This window comes from Notolabrus celidotus, chromosome 15 (genome assembly GCF_009762535.1).
Source record: "Notolabrus celidotus isolate fNotCel1 chromosome 15, fNotCel1.pri, whole genome shotgun sequence".
NCBI classification, from domain to species: Eukaryota; Metazoa; Chordata; class Actinopteri; order Labriformes; family Labridae; genus Notolabrus; species Notolabrus celidotus.
The window spans coordinates 32,899,704-32,918,369 of record NC_048286.1 but is presented as its reverse complement, the minus strand read 5'-3'; the positions used below and the strand labels follow the sequence as shown (position 1 = coordinate 32,918,369).

Here is an 18,666-nt window from a genome sequence, read left to right as displayed (position 1 = left end):
GACTTTATACTCTGACACCAAACCTTATGACTACATTTACTTTTGTATTTTGTCTCTTGGTGAGAACAAAAACACAGTTTGTGGACCATCAGCTCTCCATTTCTTCACAGGGTTTGGTTCCCTTCTTTGTGAATGCGACAGCAGGGACCACGGTGTACGGAGCCTTCGATCCTCTCCATGACATCGCAGATGTCTGTCACAAACACACTCTGTGGATGCATGTTGATGTAAGGACCCCCATACTCTGTCCTCTCTTTCTCCACAAAGCAACTTTAAAAAAAGCAACTTGTGACAATAAACACATATTGGTAAGACAAACAGCAGAATGAGAACAACAACTATTATTTTATTAAATTTAAGTTTACCTGTAGTGCAAACAGCCCCTCGATCCACGGACCCTTCTGGGTTTATCAGGAATACTTTATTTATCCCAGGAGGGGAAATTCAGTCATTACAGTTGCTCTATACACAATAAGTTATACAAATACAATAATAAGCTCTGCAGAGAATAAATAAATGGTTGAAGTCCCCGGGGATCAGGAAGAGGTGGACAAAAAGATGACTTGTTATGTAAATACTTCTTTTGAGTTTGCGTCTGTGTCCTCAGGCAGCGTGGGGTGGAGGCCTGCTGATGTCAGACAGACACAGGATGAAACTCCAGGGCATTGAACGGTAACCACATCAACCATCCAACCAAACACCTCACACAGCTTTTATGTGTCTGTGAACTCCTGTAGGACACTGCTTCAAAAACAACTACAACTCACTATGGTGCATTTCGACCAAGAGTTCCGGGGTCTTTTAGCCACCAGATCTACTTCACCCTGAACTAAAAGGTTCCTGTGCCCCCATTGTTGTATGCTTTTCGACCGCGGGCTGAAGTCCCGGGTAGATTGTGCAAATCAGGCCAATGTAAATGCACTACACCACCAGACCAGTAGAGGGCAGTAAAACAAAGAGGAATGCCATTCATCACAGATGACACCATAGAAGCAGACGGACAGGCAGGTATCATTATGAGCAACACAACAGTTAGCCTGTTAGCATGAAGAGACTCAGCTGGCGCTGTTTTAGATGGTGCTATATTTCATCACAGATGGATTCACTGAATCAACACGTGAGAGGAGATAAGCGCGAGTAGCAAAGACGTTTCAACACGGCTTTAAAATCCTTTTGAACTCAAAAAGCCGTGGCAGAGATCGGACGGTGTTTCGGTTTAAACGGCGACCCTGTTAACTGGAGACTCAAAAGATTGACAAAAAAAAATTTGACAGATAAAATTAGACAAAAAAAATTGACACATTTTTTTTTTTTTTACAAAATAAAATTTAAAAACAAAATATTTCACACAAAAAAAATGTGACAAAAAAATAGTTTTAACCAAAATTTTGAAAAAAAAATTTTGAAAACATTTTTTTTAAAAAAAAATTTCTTTAAAAAAGAAATTTTGAAAAAAAAAATTTTTTTTTTTGAAAATAATTTTGAAAAAAAAAACTTTTTTGAAAAAAAATGTTTTTGAAAAAAAAAAAAGTTGACAAAAAACATTTGGCAAAAAAGTTGACCCCGGAGCCTGTCGAAAAAAGTTAATTTTCCTCAAATTTGAAATTGTGCTCCAAAAGCAGAAAAACATGAAAAAAAGTGAAAATTTTGACTTGAGGTTAAAAACATGTAAAAAGCAATGAATGAATCAACACGTGAGAGGAGATAAGCGCGAGTAGCAAAGATGTTTCAACACGGCTTTAAAATCCTTTTGAACTCAAAAAGCCGTGATCGCAGAGATCGGACGGTGTTTTGGTTTAAACAGCGACCCTGTTAACTGGAGACTCTCAGCCGGATGCATCCCTCATAAACGTCTTTAGACCATCATTAAATATCTGATGAGGATATTTAGAAATCTTAATAAAAACTAAACTAGTTTGCATTCCCAGGAACTCCCTCTGTGTTTCAACAGCTGTGTAAACTCCACAAACACTGACACGTTCAGCTGAAGGTCTCCAGTTTACAGGGTCACTTTTAAAACCGGAACACCGGGAGGAGAGACGCATTCACAGTGGGCTGAGAGAAGACTACTGTTACAAGCTGCTAAATCAAGAGAATCACAGCTTCTTCTTTTGAAAAGTACACACACATACAAAAATGATAGAACAAATAAAAACTAATGAAAGAAAGAGAAATCAAGTGAATCACAGATGTGTGTGATGTTATTGTGGATGGAGGGAGGAATAAAAACACTGAGGTTAATCTACCAATCAGACACATTCAGCATTGAAGGCCCCGCCCCCCGAAAGTCCCGGGACCTTTGAAAAGTACTTAAGTACTATCACCAAAAGTCTTAAACTTAGTTTTTATTCCAGTTCTTGGATAACTTATTTTCATCAGACCACTTTCATGCGTCACAATGGGATTGAATTGAGTTACATTCTGAATGTTTGTTTTCCAGGGCCTGGTCTGTCACATGGAATCCTCACAAGATGATGGGAGTCCCTCTGCAGTGCTCCGTCATACTGGTCAAGAAGAAAGTAAGTAGTCCATACTCTACGTTCTATTATTAACAAAGACCCAACATCAAGACCGGATCAGATCCAGTCCCATCTTCCAGACAGGACTCAGTCTGATCTCATCTTAATCCACCATGAGCAGAGCACTTTGCAGCATTTAGCAAGTTACAGTGGCAAGGACAAACTTCCTTTAACAGGCAGAAACCTCCAGCAGGACCAGACTCATGTTAGACACACATCTGCTGAGACCGTGTTGGAGAGAGGGATAGAGAGAGATGAAGAGAGAGAGAGATGATAGTGGGGAGACGGATAGTAGTAGTTGTAGCAGCTGGAGTCTGGAACGTCCACAGCAGCAGAGATCCAGAGGAACCTACGAGACAAGGGAGCTCAGGGACTCCAGAAAGGTCTAAGAAAAGAGAGAAGAGAGGGAGACCAGAAGAAAGAAAAAGAGGAGAATAAATGGTGAATGAAAGACAGAAGGAAAGGACGGGATAAGAAAAGAAGACAGAAAGGATGAAGAAACATGTAAAGAACAAAGAAAGAAAGAAAGAAAGAAAGAAAGAAAGAAAGAAAGAAAGAAAGAAAGAAAGAAAGAAAGAAAGAAGGAAAGGAAGAAAGAAAGAAGAAAGAAAGAAAGAAAGAAAGAAAGAAAGAAAGAAAGAAAGAAAGAAAGAAAGAAAGAAAGAAAGAAAGAAAGAAAGAAAGAAAGAAAGAAGGAAGGAAGGAAGGAAGGAAGGAAGGAAGGAAGGAAGGAAAGGAAAAGGGAATGTAAGAGAAAGAAAGACAGTAAGAAGGAATAAAAAAAGAGAAAGAAGTAAAGAAAGCCATAAAGAAAGAGGGAATGAACGAAAGAAGAAAAGAAAGGATGAATAACAGACCCAAAAGGAATCTACAGCAGAGATCCAGAGGAACTTACGAGACAAGGGAGCTCAGGGACTCCAGAAAGGTCTATGGTTAGTAACTTTAATGGGACAGGGAAGGAAGTGATGGGGGGTTGAGATAAGATCCCAGTGTGTCAGTCTAAGTCTATAGCAGCGTAACTCAGACCTGGTCCAAGCCTGATCCAGCTCTAACTATAAGCTTTATCAAAAAGGAAAGTTTGAAGCCTACTCTTAAAAGTAGAGAGGGTGTCTGCCTCCCGGACCCTGACTGGTAGATGATTCCAAAGGAGAGGGGCCTGATAACTGAAGGCTCTACCTCCCATACTACTTTTAGAGACTTTAAGTATGATGAGCAGGCCTGCATGTTGGGAGCGTAGTGTTCTAGAGGGGTAACCTGGCACTATGAGCTCTTTGAGATACGAAGGTGTCTGACCATTAAGAGCCTAAAATGAATAGTTTATGTTAATATTCCACACCTCTCTCTCCACAGGGACTCCTTCAGGACTGTAACGAGTTGGGGGCTCAGTACCTCTTCCAGACGGACAAACCGTACGATGTGAGCTATGACACGGGGGACAAGAGCATCCAGTGTGGCCGACATGTTGACGCCTTCAAACTGTGGCTCATGTGGAAGGCAAAGGTATCAGCTAGAGTTCACACTTTCTTTTCGTTTCACTTCACTGTGAATTCCCAGATGACACATCGCCCGTCTAACCGTCTGTCTCTCTCTTTCTCTCTTTGGATCGGTTTCATCCGTCGGTTCTCTCTCAGGGCTCGGAGGGTTTCGGATCTCAGATCAACAAATGTTTGGAGAATGCCGAGTATCTGTACGATCAGCTGCAGAGGAGGACGGACTTTGAGCTGGTCTTCAGACACAAAGTAGGGCTTCATGCTTGTTATTTTCTGTGTTATTTTACAAACGGCGCCCCGTATAGATCAGAGTAAATCCCATCAGATTTCAATTTATGTCCATTTGATTTAATTCCTTTTTTTTTAGCAGAGTCAGAATAAAATCCTTGAGTTTTGCCGACTCGGTGCTTTGTTCATCTAAATCATGTGGAATGAAGACGTCTGCAAACAGGCCCCGATGTTTTCAGACTGTTACGGCTTGAGCAAAGGACTAGGACCCAAATGCAGAGTACAGGGAAAAAGTATTTATTAAGCAAAAACCAAGGTTCAACAAAAAGCACCTTGCGGGTAAAAACAACTGAGAAAAAGTACAAAACTAGGAGTAACACAAAATCACCCAAAAGGGGAAAAAGATTCTATCAAAAACTCACAAACAAAAACTAGGAATCAATCCTCTGGAAACAACTTGAGATAAGTAAACAGAAAAGCGTGGCTTGAATCTCCTCAGGAGCAAGGCTACAACGGGACATGGAGCATGCGGCTAGAGGAATAATCTGGCACTGGAGGAGTGTTTGGTGGTGGCTTAAGAAGCCAGTGCTGATGAGCAGATCAGGGACAGGTGTGCCTGATGAGCCTCACTGCTGAGGAGACCGGCCCCGCCCCTACCCATGCAACCTGCAGGCAGAGAGAGAGAGGGTTAGGGCAAATCCCACAACAAATCAGGACCATAACACAGACACTCTTTTTCACTGACTCTTCACTCTTTCACTGAAAATTAAAGATGCTGAGTAGCTGTGTTTTTATTCTGGGCTCATTCAGACTCTGTAGCTTAAGGACATGAACATGCAAACAACCAACGCTCCATTGTAATATCTTTAAACCTTCCTTTGTGTATCCTGAACATCTGCAAGGATTTAACTTTTCAATTTTTCTAGTAGCATGCTGATAAAATATAACAGATGTGTGAGACGTCCAGGCCGAGCATTGAAAAATGAATCTGCAGCATTAAACTTTGAGGTGAAGAATATAATGAGCCTGAATCGTTTTGTGTTGGTGCTCCTCTTCCTGTCTCTCTCACAGCCGGAGCACAGCAACGTGTGTTTCTGGTACATCCCTCCCAGTCTGAAAGGCCGTCCACGTGGACCAGACAGAGACTCCAGACTCCACCAGGTGAGCTCAGATCACGAGTCCTGCTCAGTCCCGATCAGGAACAAAGCTGCAGACTAACACTTTGCTCCTTGGTGATGTTTGTGCAGGTGGCCCCTCAGATTAAAGGCAGGATGATGGAGAAGGGCTCTGTTCTGATTGGCTACCAGCCGCTGGGGGACAAAGTCAATTTCTTCAGGTGTGTGTTTTCCAACCCGGCCACGCAACAAGAGGACGTGGACTTTCTGCTGGACGAGATCGCCTGGCTGGGTCATGACCTTTGACCCAGCCTTTGAAGGATTGTCTGACATGTTCATGTCGATCTGGAGGAAAGGATCTGAGACGATTGATCTGCTGCACCTTTAGTCTTCATGGATCCGGTCTGGGTGCACAGTCGTCCTCGGAGCACAGGCTTTCTTACTCTGACGTCCAGGAATCCAGCTCCTGCCTCATAAGAATTATTTAATAACTATAATATATAACATGATAATTTATCATTTGAAGGACATGTGTGAAGTTTTTCTAGCATCAAACGATTGTTTGGACTTGTTGTGATTTATACTCTTCAATCTAAAGACCTATCTGTAAACTCATGATGTAATCCTAATCCTGTTGATGGGACCCAGCACTGACCCTTTACTTTTCATGCTCCCATCCTAATTTCTGAGACTTTGTTAATCAGGATGTCCGTGAAGACTTCATGTGGTGACTTCCTGTTTGAATCAGTGCCATGTTAGAAAATAACTAAGGACTAGGACTTTTCTCTGACGTCTCAGGAGCCACATTTCTGAGTTTCCTGTAAGTAGGGGCATGTTTATAAAATAAGGGTTCAGGTTTAAAGACCCTGGAAATGTAAATGGAATATTTAAAATTCACATAGAATATCAAAATTAAATGTGTAATCAAGCTACAACAAAAATCTGAGAGAAAATAAACATCCACAACTCTGAAAAAAACTCAGTTCAAAAAACATCTTATTTTACAGGTCAGAGCATTTCTCAGGACTGTGTGGGCGTGGCCTAACTCTTTGATTGACAGGTCAAGAGAGAGTTCACAGACTGCATGTTTGAGCCGTCTGACTCTGAAACTAAAGACATCAAAACTCCAGACTCTGAAAATTATTCATTTCAAATGGTCTCTGAGTGCTGAGTCACAAAATACTTCAGGATCAGGACTTCTATCATTTATTAGTTTTATCATTCCGTAGTCTCCGGGGCATCCGGACCATGGGACACCCGGAGCAGAGGAGGCTGAAGGGTAGTATGTGCACGCAGAGGAGCTCGGCTCCGGGTGTCAGACGGAGCTGTTTGTCTAAACTCTGAGCTGTTTGGGGAAAGTTAGTGAACCGGTCCTGGGGAAAGTTAGTGAACCGATCCTGGGGAAAGTTAGTGAACCGGTCTTGGGGAAAGTTAGTGAACCAGTCCTGGGGAAAGTGAGTGAACCGGTCCTGGGGAAAGTTAGTGAACCGATCCTGGGGAAAGTTAGTGAACCAGTCCTCGGGAAAGTTAGTGAACCGGTCCTGGGGAAAGTTAGTGAACCGGTCTTGGGGAAAGTTAGTGAACCGGTCTTGGGGAAAGTTAGTGAACCGGTCTTGGGGAAAGTTAGTGAACCGGTCTTGGGGAAAGTTAGTGAACAGGTCCTGAGGAAAGTTAGTGAACCGGTCTTGGGGAAAGTTAGTGAACCGGTCCTGGGGAAAGTTAGTGAACCGGTCCTGGGGAAAGTTAGTGAACCAGTCCTGGGGAAAGTTAGTGAACCGGTCTTGGGGAAAGTTAGTGAACCGGTCCTGGGGAAAGTTAGTGAACCGGTCTTGGGGAAAGTTAGTGAACCGGTCTTGGGGAGAGTTAGTGAACCGGTCCTGGGGAAAGATAGTGAACCAGTCCTGGGGAAAGTTAGTGAACCAGTCCTGGGGAGAGTTAGTGAACCGGTCCTGGGGAAAGATAGTGAACCGGTCCTGGGCAAAGTTAGTGAACCGGTCCTGGGGAAAGTTAGTGAACCGGTCCTGAGGAAAGTTAGTGAACCGGTCCTGGGGAAAGTTAGTGAACCGGTCCTGGGGAAAGTTAGTGAACCGGTCCTGAGGAAAGTTAGTGAACTGGTCCTCCGGAGCGGAGTAGTTTTGTTGAGCATGTGTGCACGTGACTCAGTGTTTCATTTCTGATTGGTTGGATATTTATTACGTAATAAAGATCAGGTTAAAACAGCCCCCTTGAAACCCAGTGTGAAAACATGTTAAAAAACGTAATTGAACATATTTGAAAATGGATCGATGTTGAGTTCTAATATTTTTACATAGTTTTTAGTATTTACAGGTGGTCTGAAATATCAGAGGTAGAACGTTTTTGTGTTCCCAGGGCCTTTAAAGCTCAGTCATGTAAATAGAAACTGATTTTTTTAGGGTAGTTTTCAATGTAACAGATATTTTCACAGATTTTAGATTGTTTAAACCATCTTCATTGGTTTCTGTTTTTTATGCTGACGTATGTGATACCTCTTAAAAAATGAAAGATGTTTCCTTTCACTTCCTTATTGAGAGTGAGGTTCAGGATTATTCACTGATTTATAAACTTGGATTCAAAAAAAGAATGTAATAGAAATGTTAAATGTACTTCTGCAGCATGCATGTTCTCATTCATGTTAACTTCCCGCTTGCTTTGTTTCTCACTGCAATAAAACTGTTGTCCCTTGGAAGTCTCCACATCGTTTACATCTGCTGTAACTTTAAGCTCCTCAATGCTTTGTCCTGCAAAATGAAAAGCAATGCCTCCTGCAGACACCAACACTCATCAGAAGTGGCTCCAGAGTCTTGTTATAAAACTTGAGTGCTTTATGAACAGGTGTAATTACTGAACAGATGAAGAGGCTGATGGTAATCAATAAAAACGATCAGATAAAGTGAAGAGTGAAGAGTGAAGTGTACTCTGGCTCCCTCTGCTGCTGAGTGTTGAGATGACACAGTGACGTCCAGCAGGAGGCCTCAGTGCTGCTGAATCAGCTGATGGAGCACACACCTGTCTGATCAGCAGCTACTTAAACCCAGGTGTGTGTGCTGCCCTCTTTAAATCTCTTTGTGTGTCTCTACAAGGTAAAGTGACTTTGTTTCAGCAGACCGGTTTATGTGAACCCTTTTAAGCTTTAGTTTTGGCTGATAGCAGCAGGTAATGAGCTTTAACTCTTTAGTGACTCACTGGAGTTTGTGCATCTCTCTTGATCTCATTGGGTTAGACTTTATCTGAGTGATATTGCTCCTAACATTAGATCAAAGCTTGGGAGTCTGAATCAACTCTCAAAGTTCACTGTGAAAACACAGATCTCATTAAAAGGACACAAGACCCAGTGTGTGAACATTTCAGCTGCTTCTGAAACATTTAACCCTGAGAGTAATCTAAACCTTTCTATTTCCAGCATTAAGCTGCAGGTCACACTCCACTGGAACATGCTGATGTTAGATTGGATTACAGATTTAGATGTGTGTCTAACATGAGTCTGGTCCTGCTGGAGGGTTCTGCCTGTTAAAGGAAGTTTGTCCTTGTCACTGTAACTTGCTAAATGCTGCAAAGTGCTCTGCTCATGGTGGATTCAGATGAGATCAGACTGAGTCCTGTCTGTAAGATGGGACTGGATCTGATCCGGTCTTGATGTTGGGTCTTTGTGAATAATAGAACATAGAGGACATTTGTGTCACGTCTAAAATTTTAAGACAGAACCTCTTCACGTGTCTCACACTGAGCTGGACTGACGGCCATTCTCATGAGGAGGCCAAACATCAGCTCTGAGTCAGGAATGAGTTTTTAAGTTAATATTCTTAAAGTAATTTCTATATCTCAATGTGGTCACTGCAGAGATGCACTCTATACTCCGTTTTGACTCAAGTGTCAGTGTTTTGAAAACTGTGAGTGCAAAAAGTAAAAAAGCTAAAATGAAAGAAAAGGTGAGCTCCAGATCAGAGGGTTTCAGGTGGTGAATTAAAATATGAGCCAGGAGTCAAATGATTGTGAAAGTCTGCTCATTCAGCCTTCAGTGGCTTTGTTTCAAACAGACTTGTTGGTGTTTGTCAGGAGAGTTTAAACTCTTTCAGTCCGTCAGTCTTTGCTGCACTGACGTGAACATTTGGACCTCAGTGTAGATGCTAACCTGCTTCTTCCTCCCTCTCTGTGCAGATTGAATATGGCGTCATCAGCAGCTGTGAACAGACCTCCTCCAGCTCATCCAGGGCCAAACCCTGAGAGCCTCCCCTCCTACAACCACAGTCGAATACCAAACCCTGGACTGCAGGATCCAGGACTGCAGGGCCCCAGCCAGGATCTGGGACCCCATGTAGAGCAGAGCAGCGTCCTGGAGCCTAAAGTCATCTTTGAGACTGCAGAGCAAGATGACAACGACGGACCTTTAATCCTAAATGACAACTCTGTTGTCAAAACTTGTAAAGAGAGGAGGCACAGCCTCAGGTTTTCCTCCTCGGACTCGGTCCTGATGTCAGACAACTTCCTCGTGTTCAGCACGCCGGCTGTGCAGCAAAGTCGGTCACAGAGGCCAGAAATGGAGAATGAGAGTGATGCCTCTGATATGGGAGAATCGCAGCGAGGCCAGAGCATGACTCTCACAGAACACGTCCCCTCAGCTTCCCCGCCTCGACTGCAGGGTAGAATCACTTTATCTCCCCCTACTAGACAGGAGCCAGATGAAGGTCTTCTGAACCAGAGGCTAATCAAAGCCCGAACCAGGACTCTTTTACTGTACCCAAAGAGAAGGGTAAGAGCTCCTCTGAGCAAGAGGAGAAAAGCTCCTCTGAGCAGGAGGATAAAGGCTCCTCTGAGCAGGAGGAGAAAGGCTCCTCTGAGCAAGAGGAGAAAAGCTCCTCTGAGCAAGAGGAGAAAAGCTCCTCTGAGCAAGAGGAGAAAAGCTCCTCTGAGCAAGAGGAGAAAAGCTCCTCTGAGCAGGAGGAGAAAAGCTCCTCTGAGCAAGAGGAGAAAAGCTCCGCTGAGCAAGAGAATCCTCTCTGACTGGTTTTACTCAAGAAGTCCAAAAGACTAACCCCACCAAGTCCTTTCCTATCCACTTACCCAGATAAAAAACTTCAGAGCATGGTCATAGTGAGTATTTTATTTGCACATAAATTGATCACTTAATACATTTCTGTGTATCCATTCAACTCTGACAAAGCTGCTGTATCCTCTCTGCCAGCTTCAGGCAGTGCAGGATCCGGACTCTCTCCTTCTTGAGCTCCTCTTGACTAACTTGACCCGTTAGCTTGGCAGAGAAGTGGATCAGGTCCTGCATGAAGAGGCCCACCGCCCCTCTGGGTGTGGCAGGGAACTGTGTCAGAGTGCAGGTGTCAAATTGGAAGTTGATGTTCTTGGCCCTTTGCAGGTCTGGTCCTCGTTCCTCGATCCACGTCAGAGGTCTACAAGGACACAGGTTTATGTTAGTCTCTGGAGGACTGAGACTGGGACACATTCACAGATTTACATCACCCCTTGTTGGTTCTTCTTACCTGCTGTCAGAGGTAAGAAACCTGGCGGTCATTTTAGTGTAGTTTCTACCAGAGTCCTCCTCCATGGTTGCTGCGGTGGCTGACAGCGGACCGAACCACTCCACCAAGCAGGTGAGGCGGGCGATGCCAGAGAAGGCCGGGAAACCAGCTCCAGGCTTCAGAGGTCCACCTTGGGAAAAATGAGCCATTTTAATTTTTCCAAAATTATGTCTGCACAAGTCTGAACATGAACATATTCAACTTGAGCAAACTGAACAATAGGTTGACCTCATTCTCGGCTGCCTGGATGAAAATACTTTGAATTTGGAGAGGAAAAACGCTTTTCCCCCAGGGGTCATCGTGGAGGTATTTTACCCACTCTCGGTTCCTCCTTTCCGGCCGCGTGAGTCCGGACGTAGCCCCTGGGGCCTGGAGGAAAATACTTTGAATTTGGAGAGGAAAAGCGTTTTTCCAATATGTTCAAGAATTTCATATTATCAGTTTTCAGAGGTAGCCATGGCCACCCTCTGGCTCCACCACTGCGGTACAATGACGTGTGTGTCACTGCACATGCTCTGGGGAAGGACCCTCAAAAAAAACTGTTAAACTGAATGAAATCAGAATAATCAGAAACAAGGATTATTTCAGATTCAGAAATTAAAAAAGGATTTGTTGTTATGGTAAATAAGTCACCAGAGGGGGACACCCCGGGCCCTTACCGGTGAAATGAAGGGTTCCTTCCTGCAGGATCTTGCCTTCTACCTCTCTCCTGAGAGCTTTGAAGTCCTCTGACAGAAGCTCAATGTGTTCCTCGTGGAGAATCAATCCTGTTTTTGCACAAATTAAAAAGTCATTTTTCTCCAATCTGGAGTTATCAGCCCGGACATTTTTCCTAAAAGTGGGAGAATCTGTTATTTAATCACCTTAATACAAAAAGTAGCAGGGAGTTGAACTAGAGCTCTTTTCTTTATTCAGTCTGGTGAAATGTTCACCTTTGAGATTAGGTCAGGTAACAAAGAGACCACAACGAGTAGGAGAGCCGCCGCAGTGAGCACAGACGCCGAGGGCTTGAATATTCATTAATGTATTAAAGAGTTGATGTGAATATTATCTCATCTTAAAAAATACTTTTTTTTTTTTACGCTCCCAGGTTCTAACGCATTGCTCTCTACTCATTTTAAACCATAGTTATTATTTCTTTAATTACAAAATTTTAACAATTTCCTTAAACTCAAGGATTTTCTTTTCATTTCTTCTTTAATTTGAACAAACTGAGTCTTAATGAAATATTTAGATATAAATATATATTTATATTAATCATTTTTATTTTCCATTTTATGCCATCTATTAAATTTGATATTTTCAAATGTAATGTCATATTTCAAATTTGATATTATCAAATGTAATGTCATATTTCAAATTTGATATTTTCAAATGCAATGTCATATTTTAAATTTGATATTTTCAAATGTAATGTCATATTTTAAATTTGATATTTTCAAATGTAATGTCATATTTCAAATTTGAAATTTTCGAATGGAATGTCATATTTCAAATTCGAAATTTTCAAATGTAATTTAATATTGAAATTTTATATTTTACAATTTAATGTCATATTTTAAATTTGACATTTTCAAATGTAAGGTCATATTTCAAATTTGAAATTTTCAAATGTAATGTCATATTTTAAATTTTACATTATGTCATATTTGAAATTTGATATTTTACAATTTAATTTCATATTTGAAATTTGATATTTTCAAATGTAATTTCATATTTGAAATTTGATATTTTACAATTTAATGCCATATTTGAAATTTGATATTTTACAATGTAATTTCATATTGAAATTGAATATTTTCAAATGTAGTCATATTTGAAATTTGATATTTTCAAATGTAGTCAATTTTTTAATTTGACATTTTATTTATATTGATATTTCAGAAGTACAGAAGGGGACATCGATGTGTGTTTTTTCTCAGCAGCACATTGTGCTTTGTGACTGATCCACCTGGGAACATCTACGTTGATGCTGAAACAATACATCATGCAGTTTTTGGGGGTCTCTGAAGAAAGCTACTGAATGAATCCACTGATGAGATACTTCATGACTGTTTGAAAGCATGTCTGTGAGCTTGTCCTTCAGACCAGCATAAATAATTCACAGTAGTTATTATTTTACCTTTTTGATCTGCCAAATCCCAGAGCTCTTCAGCGGACTTGTAGTCCAAGGTCATGGGATACTCCACACAGACGTGTTTCCCTGCCTGCAGGAAAGTCCTGATGAGACAGGAGACCTCTCTGTGAGACTTCATCATTAGGTACTGGACCTTCTGCTATCCATGCTCCTCTTAGAGGCAAATCAAAATTGTGTATTGAACAGAAACACATTTTTTGTGTACCGTTACCTGATGCTGTCTTCATGCGATGCGTTCTCCGTGCAGATGAAGGCCACATGAACGTCGTCTCTGCTGGAAGCCTCTTCCACAGAGATCTGACTCACCCCCTGCTGAGTGTCCAGTTTTCTCCTGTTTATAAAAACATCAGTGAGACAACGTTATTAAGATCAAACAAATAGACTGAAAATGATCACCTCCTCATGAGAATATGTCAGTTTATGTTTCTGCTGTTGAATTAAAAACATAATAACACTTGGTGTATCTGTGTCATCAATCCTCAGACAGCAGCGAAGGTTCACCTTCCAACAGGACAACGACCCTCAGCACACAGCCCAGATAACAAAGGAGTGGCTTCAGGACAAGTCTCTGAATGTACTGGAGTGTTCCAGCCAGAGCGCAGACCTGAACCCAGACTCAGCCTGAGGTCTGCATCAGTCTGCACATTCAAAATGACTTCTTCTGTTACCTGGATATGAACCCCCTGACAGTCAGCTTCTCTGCAGCACTCCCAGGCAGCGGAGCCAACATGTCTCTGATCCTCACGTAACCTGCCGTGCCAACGCCGGCCACCACCGCTCCAAACATGTCCGCTGAAAGAGAAGAGGCAGGATAATGTTAGCAGCAGTCATACTGGATCCATCAGTTTAAAAATACCTCATCACGTTAATTTAATATTTTACAAATATATTTTTATTTTTAATAAACTGCTTCACTTTTACTTATTGATAATAGTCTCGACCTGATCTTTAAGTCATGAAATATGGAGTTTCCTTCAAGTCCCAGCATGAACTTGTATTTATATTTAACACTTATGTTTATATTTAACATTTATATTTAAATTTAACACTTATATTTATATGTAACATTTATATTTATATTTAACATTTATATTTATATTTAACATTTATATTTATATTTAACATTTATATTTATATGTAACATTTATATTTATATTTAACATTTATATTTATATGTAACACTTAAATTAACATTTACATTTATATTTAACACTTATATTTATATTTAACATTTGTATTTATATTTAACACTTATATTTACATTTAACATTTACATTTATATTTAACACTTATATTTATATTTAACATTTGTATTTATATTTAACACTTATATTTACATTTAACATTTACATTTATATTTAACACTTATATTTACATTCAACATTTACATTTATATTTAACATTTATATTTAAAATTTAGATTCAACATTTAATATTTATATTTAACATTTATATTTATATTTAACACTTGTATTTATATTTAACATTTAGATTTAACATTTCTATTTAAAATTTCTATTTACATTTAATATTTAGATTTAACATTTATATTTATATTTAACATTTAGATTCAACATTTAACATTTATATTTTCATTCAACATTTAACCTTTAGATTAACATTTAGAGTTTAGATTTACATTTAATATTTAGATTTAACATTTATATTTAACATTCAGATTTAACATTTATATTTATATTTAACATTTTTATTTATATTTGACATTCATATTTATTATTTAACATTTATATTTATATTTAACATTTATATTTATATTTAACATTCATATTTAATATTTAACATTTATATTTAACATTTATATTTATGTTTAACATTCATATTTATATTTAACATTTAACATTCAGATTTAGATTTAACATTCAGATGAAACATTTAACTTCGATGTTTATATTTAACATTTATATTTAACATTCAGATTTAACATTCAGATTTAATATTTAACATTCAGATTTAATATTTAACATTCAGATTTAATATTTAACATTTATATTTATATTCATATTTAATATTTAACATTTACATTTATATTTAACATTCATATTTATGTTTAACATTCATATATAACATTTAACATTGATACTTAACATTTATATTTTACATTCATATTTAACATTTATATTTTACATTCATATTTAACATTTAACCTTCATATTCAACATTTAACATTGATATTTAACATTCAGTTTAACATTTTATCATTTATACTTATATTTAACTTTTAGATTCAACATTCATATTTAACATTTAAAATGTATATTTAGATTTAACATTTAGATTTAACATTTAGATTTGAATGTTTAAATGTTGAATGATCTGAACATGTTCTGTGGATCACATGCTTACTTCAACCTCAAAGCACTCTGTGGGAAAGAGTCAGCATCTCATTTCCACCTTTGTTATCTTTACAGGGACATCTTGTTGTTGAAGGAAACACCCAGCTGATACAGTCAATGTTACACAATGTGTGAGGAAGTGTCAGTGAGATGCACTGAAGTTAATATCTGATTCACAGCAAAGGAGAAGGTGAAGGAATCCAGGCCCTGATTCAAAACCACAATACTCAGACCTGTCAGATCTGGACCAGGTGGTGGGGTACAGACTTTCCATAACACAGTGTCACGTGTGAATCCTTTATTCTATTCTACATCCAAACAAAGGGAGGATTCCCCTCTGGGCGTGGTCGAGTGAAAAAAGCAGTGAAATCACCATCATATGATTTCCATGAATAGAATACAGGTTTTAAAAAGTCTGTCACCTCTCTGGGATAATCTAGTCCACATCTGGAAACTCTAAGTACAGCAGTTTTACATCCTGGTTGGACCTGGTTTCCTTCCCCATCGAATCACATGCTAACTTCAGTTCCCTGTCAGTGAGGTTACACATGGACACTTTAACTACAAACACACACCAGGGATGAAGTTAGCCTCAGATGTGTGGTCACCCTGAGTCTACTGAATGATGAGTACACTCTGCATGTTCTGTACACACACAGAGTGTCTCACAGGGAGAGAGGAGAGGAGGACAAAACCTAGATCTGGTCTACAGTGACCCGGTTAAGTAATAATGAGGAACTGTCACGTGATATCGAAATGTAAAAGATCCCACAGCCTCAAACAGAATCCACTAAAACCATTACTGACTCATATTATAAAGACAGCACTGGGTTTAAATAACACTGTTACACAGTACTGGTTTAAATAACACTGTGTACAGTTCAAGGACTCTCAGCATCATGCAGCATGTTACATTAATGAGAGAAGCAGAGCATTAAAGTCATTTTTACATTTATATTCAGAGTCATAAAGTCAGGAGTTAAAGTCAGTGTGTGTAGTTACTGTACCGGTGTGTGTCTGACCTGAAGATGAAGAGCTGTAATGTTGTTCTGTCTCGTGTTAACCACAGACTGGTGTTGTAACAGGAGAGGCAGCTCCTCTCTCCGGTTTGATGCTCTTCTGTTTTTTTGTTATGGTTCTTCTTCTTCGTCTTTCTCTGACTGCTGCAGAGGTTGGTATATTCATAATTGTGGCACTACCGCCACCTGCTGGACGGGAGGAGTATAGCTGTGCAAAATACTACTACTACTACTACTAATGATAATAATAATTCACTTTGAAGTCACTTTTTTTATCACATTTAGAGCAATATTTGTGATCTCCCTCAGATTTAGATTTAATATTTAACATTTATATTTATATTTAACAAGTATATTTATATTTAAAATTCATACTGAACATTTAACATTTATATTTTTATTTAACCTTCATATTCAACATTTAACATTGATATTTAACATTCAGTTTAACATTTTATCATTTATACTTATATTTAACTTTTAGATTCAACATTTATATTTAACATTCATATTTCATATTTAACATTTATATTTATGTTTAACAAGTATATTCATATTTAAAATTCATACTGAACATTTAACATTTATATTTTTATTTAACCTTCATATTCAACATTTAACATTGATATTTAACATTCAGTTTAACATTTTATCATTTATACTTATATTTAACTTTTAGATTCAACATTTAACATTTATATTTAACTTTTAGATTCTAACTTTATATTTAAAATTCCTATTTAATATTTAACATTTATATTATATCTAACATTATATTTATATTTAACATTATATATATTTTATATTTAACACTCATTTTCATATTATATATTCATATTAACATTTATATTTAAATTTAAAATTTTGATTTAGATTTAACATTTATATTTATATTTAGCATTTGGATTTAACATTTAGATTTATATTTAGCATTTGGATTTAACAGTGATTGGAACCTAAATACATTTTTACACAACAAAATTAAATGTGAAGAAGATCACAAATATTGCTCTAAATGTGATTTAAAAATATAAATATAAATTTTTATTTTTTTTTGACATTTTGGAACTAAAGTTGAATAATTGGTGCTGTCATGTTGTGAACAACTCAACAAAAGGTGCCCCATAATCCTCAGGTTACAGAGCTAAATTCAAGGGGGGTTAAACTTGAATTTTTGTATCACAAGAAAGGATGATAATGAAACAAAAGCTCATCACAGAGAGTTCAGCTCCAACACGTCTTTTCTATGTTGTGCCTGAATGGATCTGAAGCCTAAAGTTTGCACCACAAATCTACTGGTCGTCCTCAGACTGTCCAGAACTCAGCTGTCAGAAAACATGATCACATCCGTCACATCACTCGTCAGTTATCATCTTTATTTACTTTAAATGGGATTTACATTTGTTTTATTTTGATTGGTTCTTCCATACACATTCACAAAAAAATACACACACATATGAAGTTCTGCAGGAAATCCTACACAGCTCCATGCAGGTACAGGGCCAGGAACTTGGTGAACGTTTCAGACTTGTATCCTGCCAGTCCAGCTGGTACCTACAGGAAGAGGCAGACAATCAAAGATCAGTCAGCGTCTGATGGCCTTAAAGGTTCTTTAACAGTTATTAAAGTATCTGGGTTTCAGCTCCTCTGACGAACTAAGGTAAGTCAAGTTTATTTAGTACAGTACCTTTCACAGAGCATAGTCACAGAGAATCAGAATGCAAAAACAAGACAATACAATGTGCAATAAATAGGACAATAATGACAGCAGACAAAATAACAACAAATTTAAAAAGATGGTCAAAAGCCATGAGAAACAAATTAGTCTGAAGATGCTTTTTAAAAGCTTCAGTGGAATCAGCAGAGCGCACTTTGGGCGGAAGATTGTTCCAGAGAGATGGAGCCACGTGCTCAAAGGCACGGTCACCTTTAGTTTTAAGCCTCACACGAGGCACAGCAAGCAGACCCTGGTCTGAGGATCTGAGGGGTCTACTTAGGATGTGAGGGTGGAGCAGGTCAGAGATATAAGAGGGTGCTTGATGCTGGAAAGCTTTATATGTTAAAGGTGACATATCATGCAAAATTGACTTTTTAATGGTTCTTTACCTGAAATATGTGTCCCTGTCTACAAACCCCCCGAGAATGAAAAAAATCCATTCTGCCCCTGTTCTGATTTCTCCACCTTTCTGTAAATGTGTGCTGAAACCAGCCGTTTCAGACTTCAGTGTTTTAGTTACGTAACAACAATATCCGGT

The 18,666-nt window shown here is 38.7% G+C and overlaps 3 protein-coding genes across 4 annotated transcripts in view; 2 read left to right on the top strand and 1 right to left on the bottom strand.

Moving 5' to 3' along the window:
• LOC117826703 (glutamate decarboxylase 1-like) overlaps positions 1 to 6,293 on the top strand; it is an 8,375-nt gene extending 2,082 nt beyond the window's left edge. Inside the window, exons 2-8 of the mRNA XM_034702958.1 lie at positions 65 to 227; positions 608 to 672; positions 2,441 to 2,519; positions 3,870 to 4,019; positions 4,151 to 4,258; positions 5,309 to 5,398; positions 5,485 to 6,293. Of these exons, the coding sequence (XP_034558849.1) occupies positions 65 to 227; positions 608 to 672; positions 2,441 to 2,519; positions 3,870 to 4,019; positions 4,151 to 4,258; positions 5,309 to 5,398; positions 5,485 to 5,658 (829 nt within the window). The 3' untranslated portion in view covers positions 5,659 to 6,293. The remainder of the gene's footprint in view (positions 1 to 64; positions 228 to 607; positions 673 to 2,440; positions 2,520 to 3,869; positions 4,020 to 4,150; positions 4,259 to 5,308; positions 5,399 to 5,484) is intronic.
• Positions 6,294 to 8,431: 2,138 nt separating this feature from the next.
• Positions 8,432 to 11,141, top strand: LOC117827308 (VID27-like protein). The gene is made up of 3 exons (XM_034703851.1): positions 8,432 to 8,526; positions 9,529 to 9,991; positions 10,201 to 11,141. Exons 2-3 carry the CDS (start codon positions 9,536 to 9,538, stop codon positions 10,369 to 10,371), a joined length of 627 nt encoding a protein of 208 aa, XP_034559742.1. The 5' UTR covers positions 8,432 to 8,526; positions 9,529 to 9,535; the 3' UTR covers positions 10,372 to 11,141.
• Positions 10,452 to 16,547, bottom strand: blvra (biliverdin reductase A). 2 transcript variants are annotated; one of them, XM_034703849.1, is made up of 7 exons: positions 16,415 to 16,547; positions 13,707 to 13,830; positions 13,250 to 13,369; positions 13,024 to 13,121; positions 11,561 to 11,668; positions 10,863 to 11,031; positions 10,452 to 10,772 (listed from the first exon to the last, which is right to left on the bottom strand). In XM_034703849.1, exons 2-7 carry the CDS (start codon positions 13,823 to 13,825, stop codon positions 10,517 to 10,519), a joined length of 870 nt encoding a protein of 289 aa, XP_034559740.1. In that variant the 5' UTR covers positions 13,826 to 13,830; positions 16,415 to 16,547; the 3' UTR covers positions 10,452 to 10,516. The 2 variants fall into 2 exon arrangements, with proteins under 2 accessions (XP_034559740.1, XP_034559741.1); XM_034703850.1 differs by having other exon boundaries at positions 16,400 to 16,531.
• Positions 16,548 to 18,666: the final 2,119 nt, after the last annotated feature.

What these genes read in the sequence shown, in the direction of transcription:
- LOC117827308 (XM_034703851.1), top strand. Translation starts at nt 9,536, where the DNA reads ATGGCGTCATCAGCAGCTGTGAACAGACCTCCTCCAGCTCATCCAGGG. An exon ending in CAGAACACGTCCCCTCAGCT is followed by an intron (nt 9,992 to 10,200) that starts TCCCCGCCTCGA and finishes GAGGAGAAAGGC; the next exon opens with TCCTCTGAGCAAGAGGAGAA.
- blvra (XM_034703849.1), bottom strand. Translation starts at nt 13,825, where the DNA reads ATGTTTGGAGCGGTGGTGGCCGGCGTTGGCACGGCAGGTTACGTGAGG. An exon ending in TCGCATGAAGACAGCATCAG is followed by an intron (nt 13,122 to 13,249) that starts GTAACGGTACAC and finishes CTGTCTCATCAG; the next exon opens with GACTTTCCTGCAGGCAGGGA. An exon ending in TTTCTTACCTCTGACAGCAG is followed by an intron (nt 10,773 to 10,862) that starts GTAAGAAGAACC and finishes GTGTCCTTGTAG; the next exon opens with ACCTCTGACGTGGATCGAGG.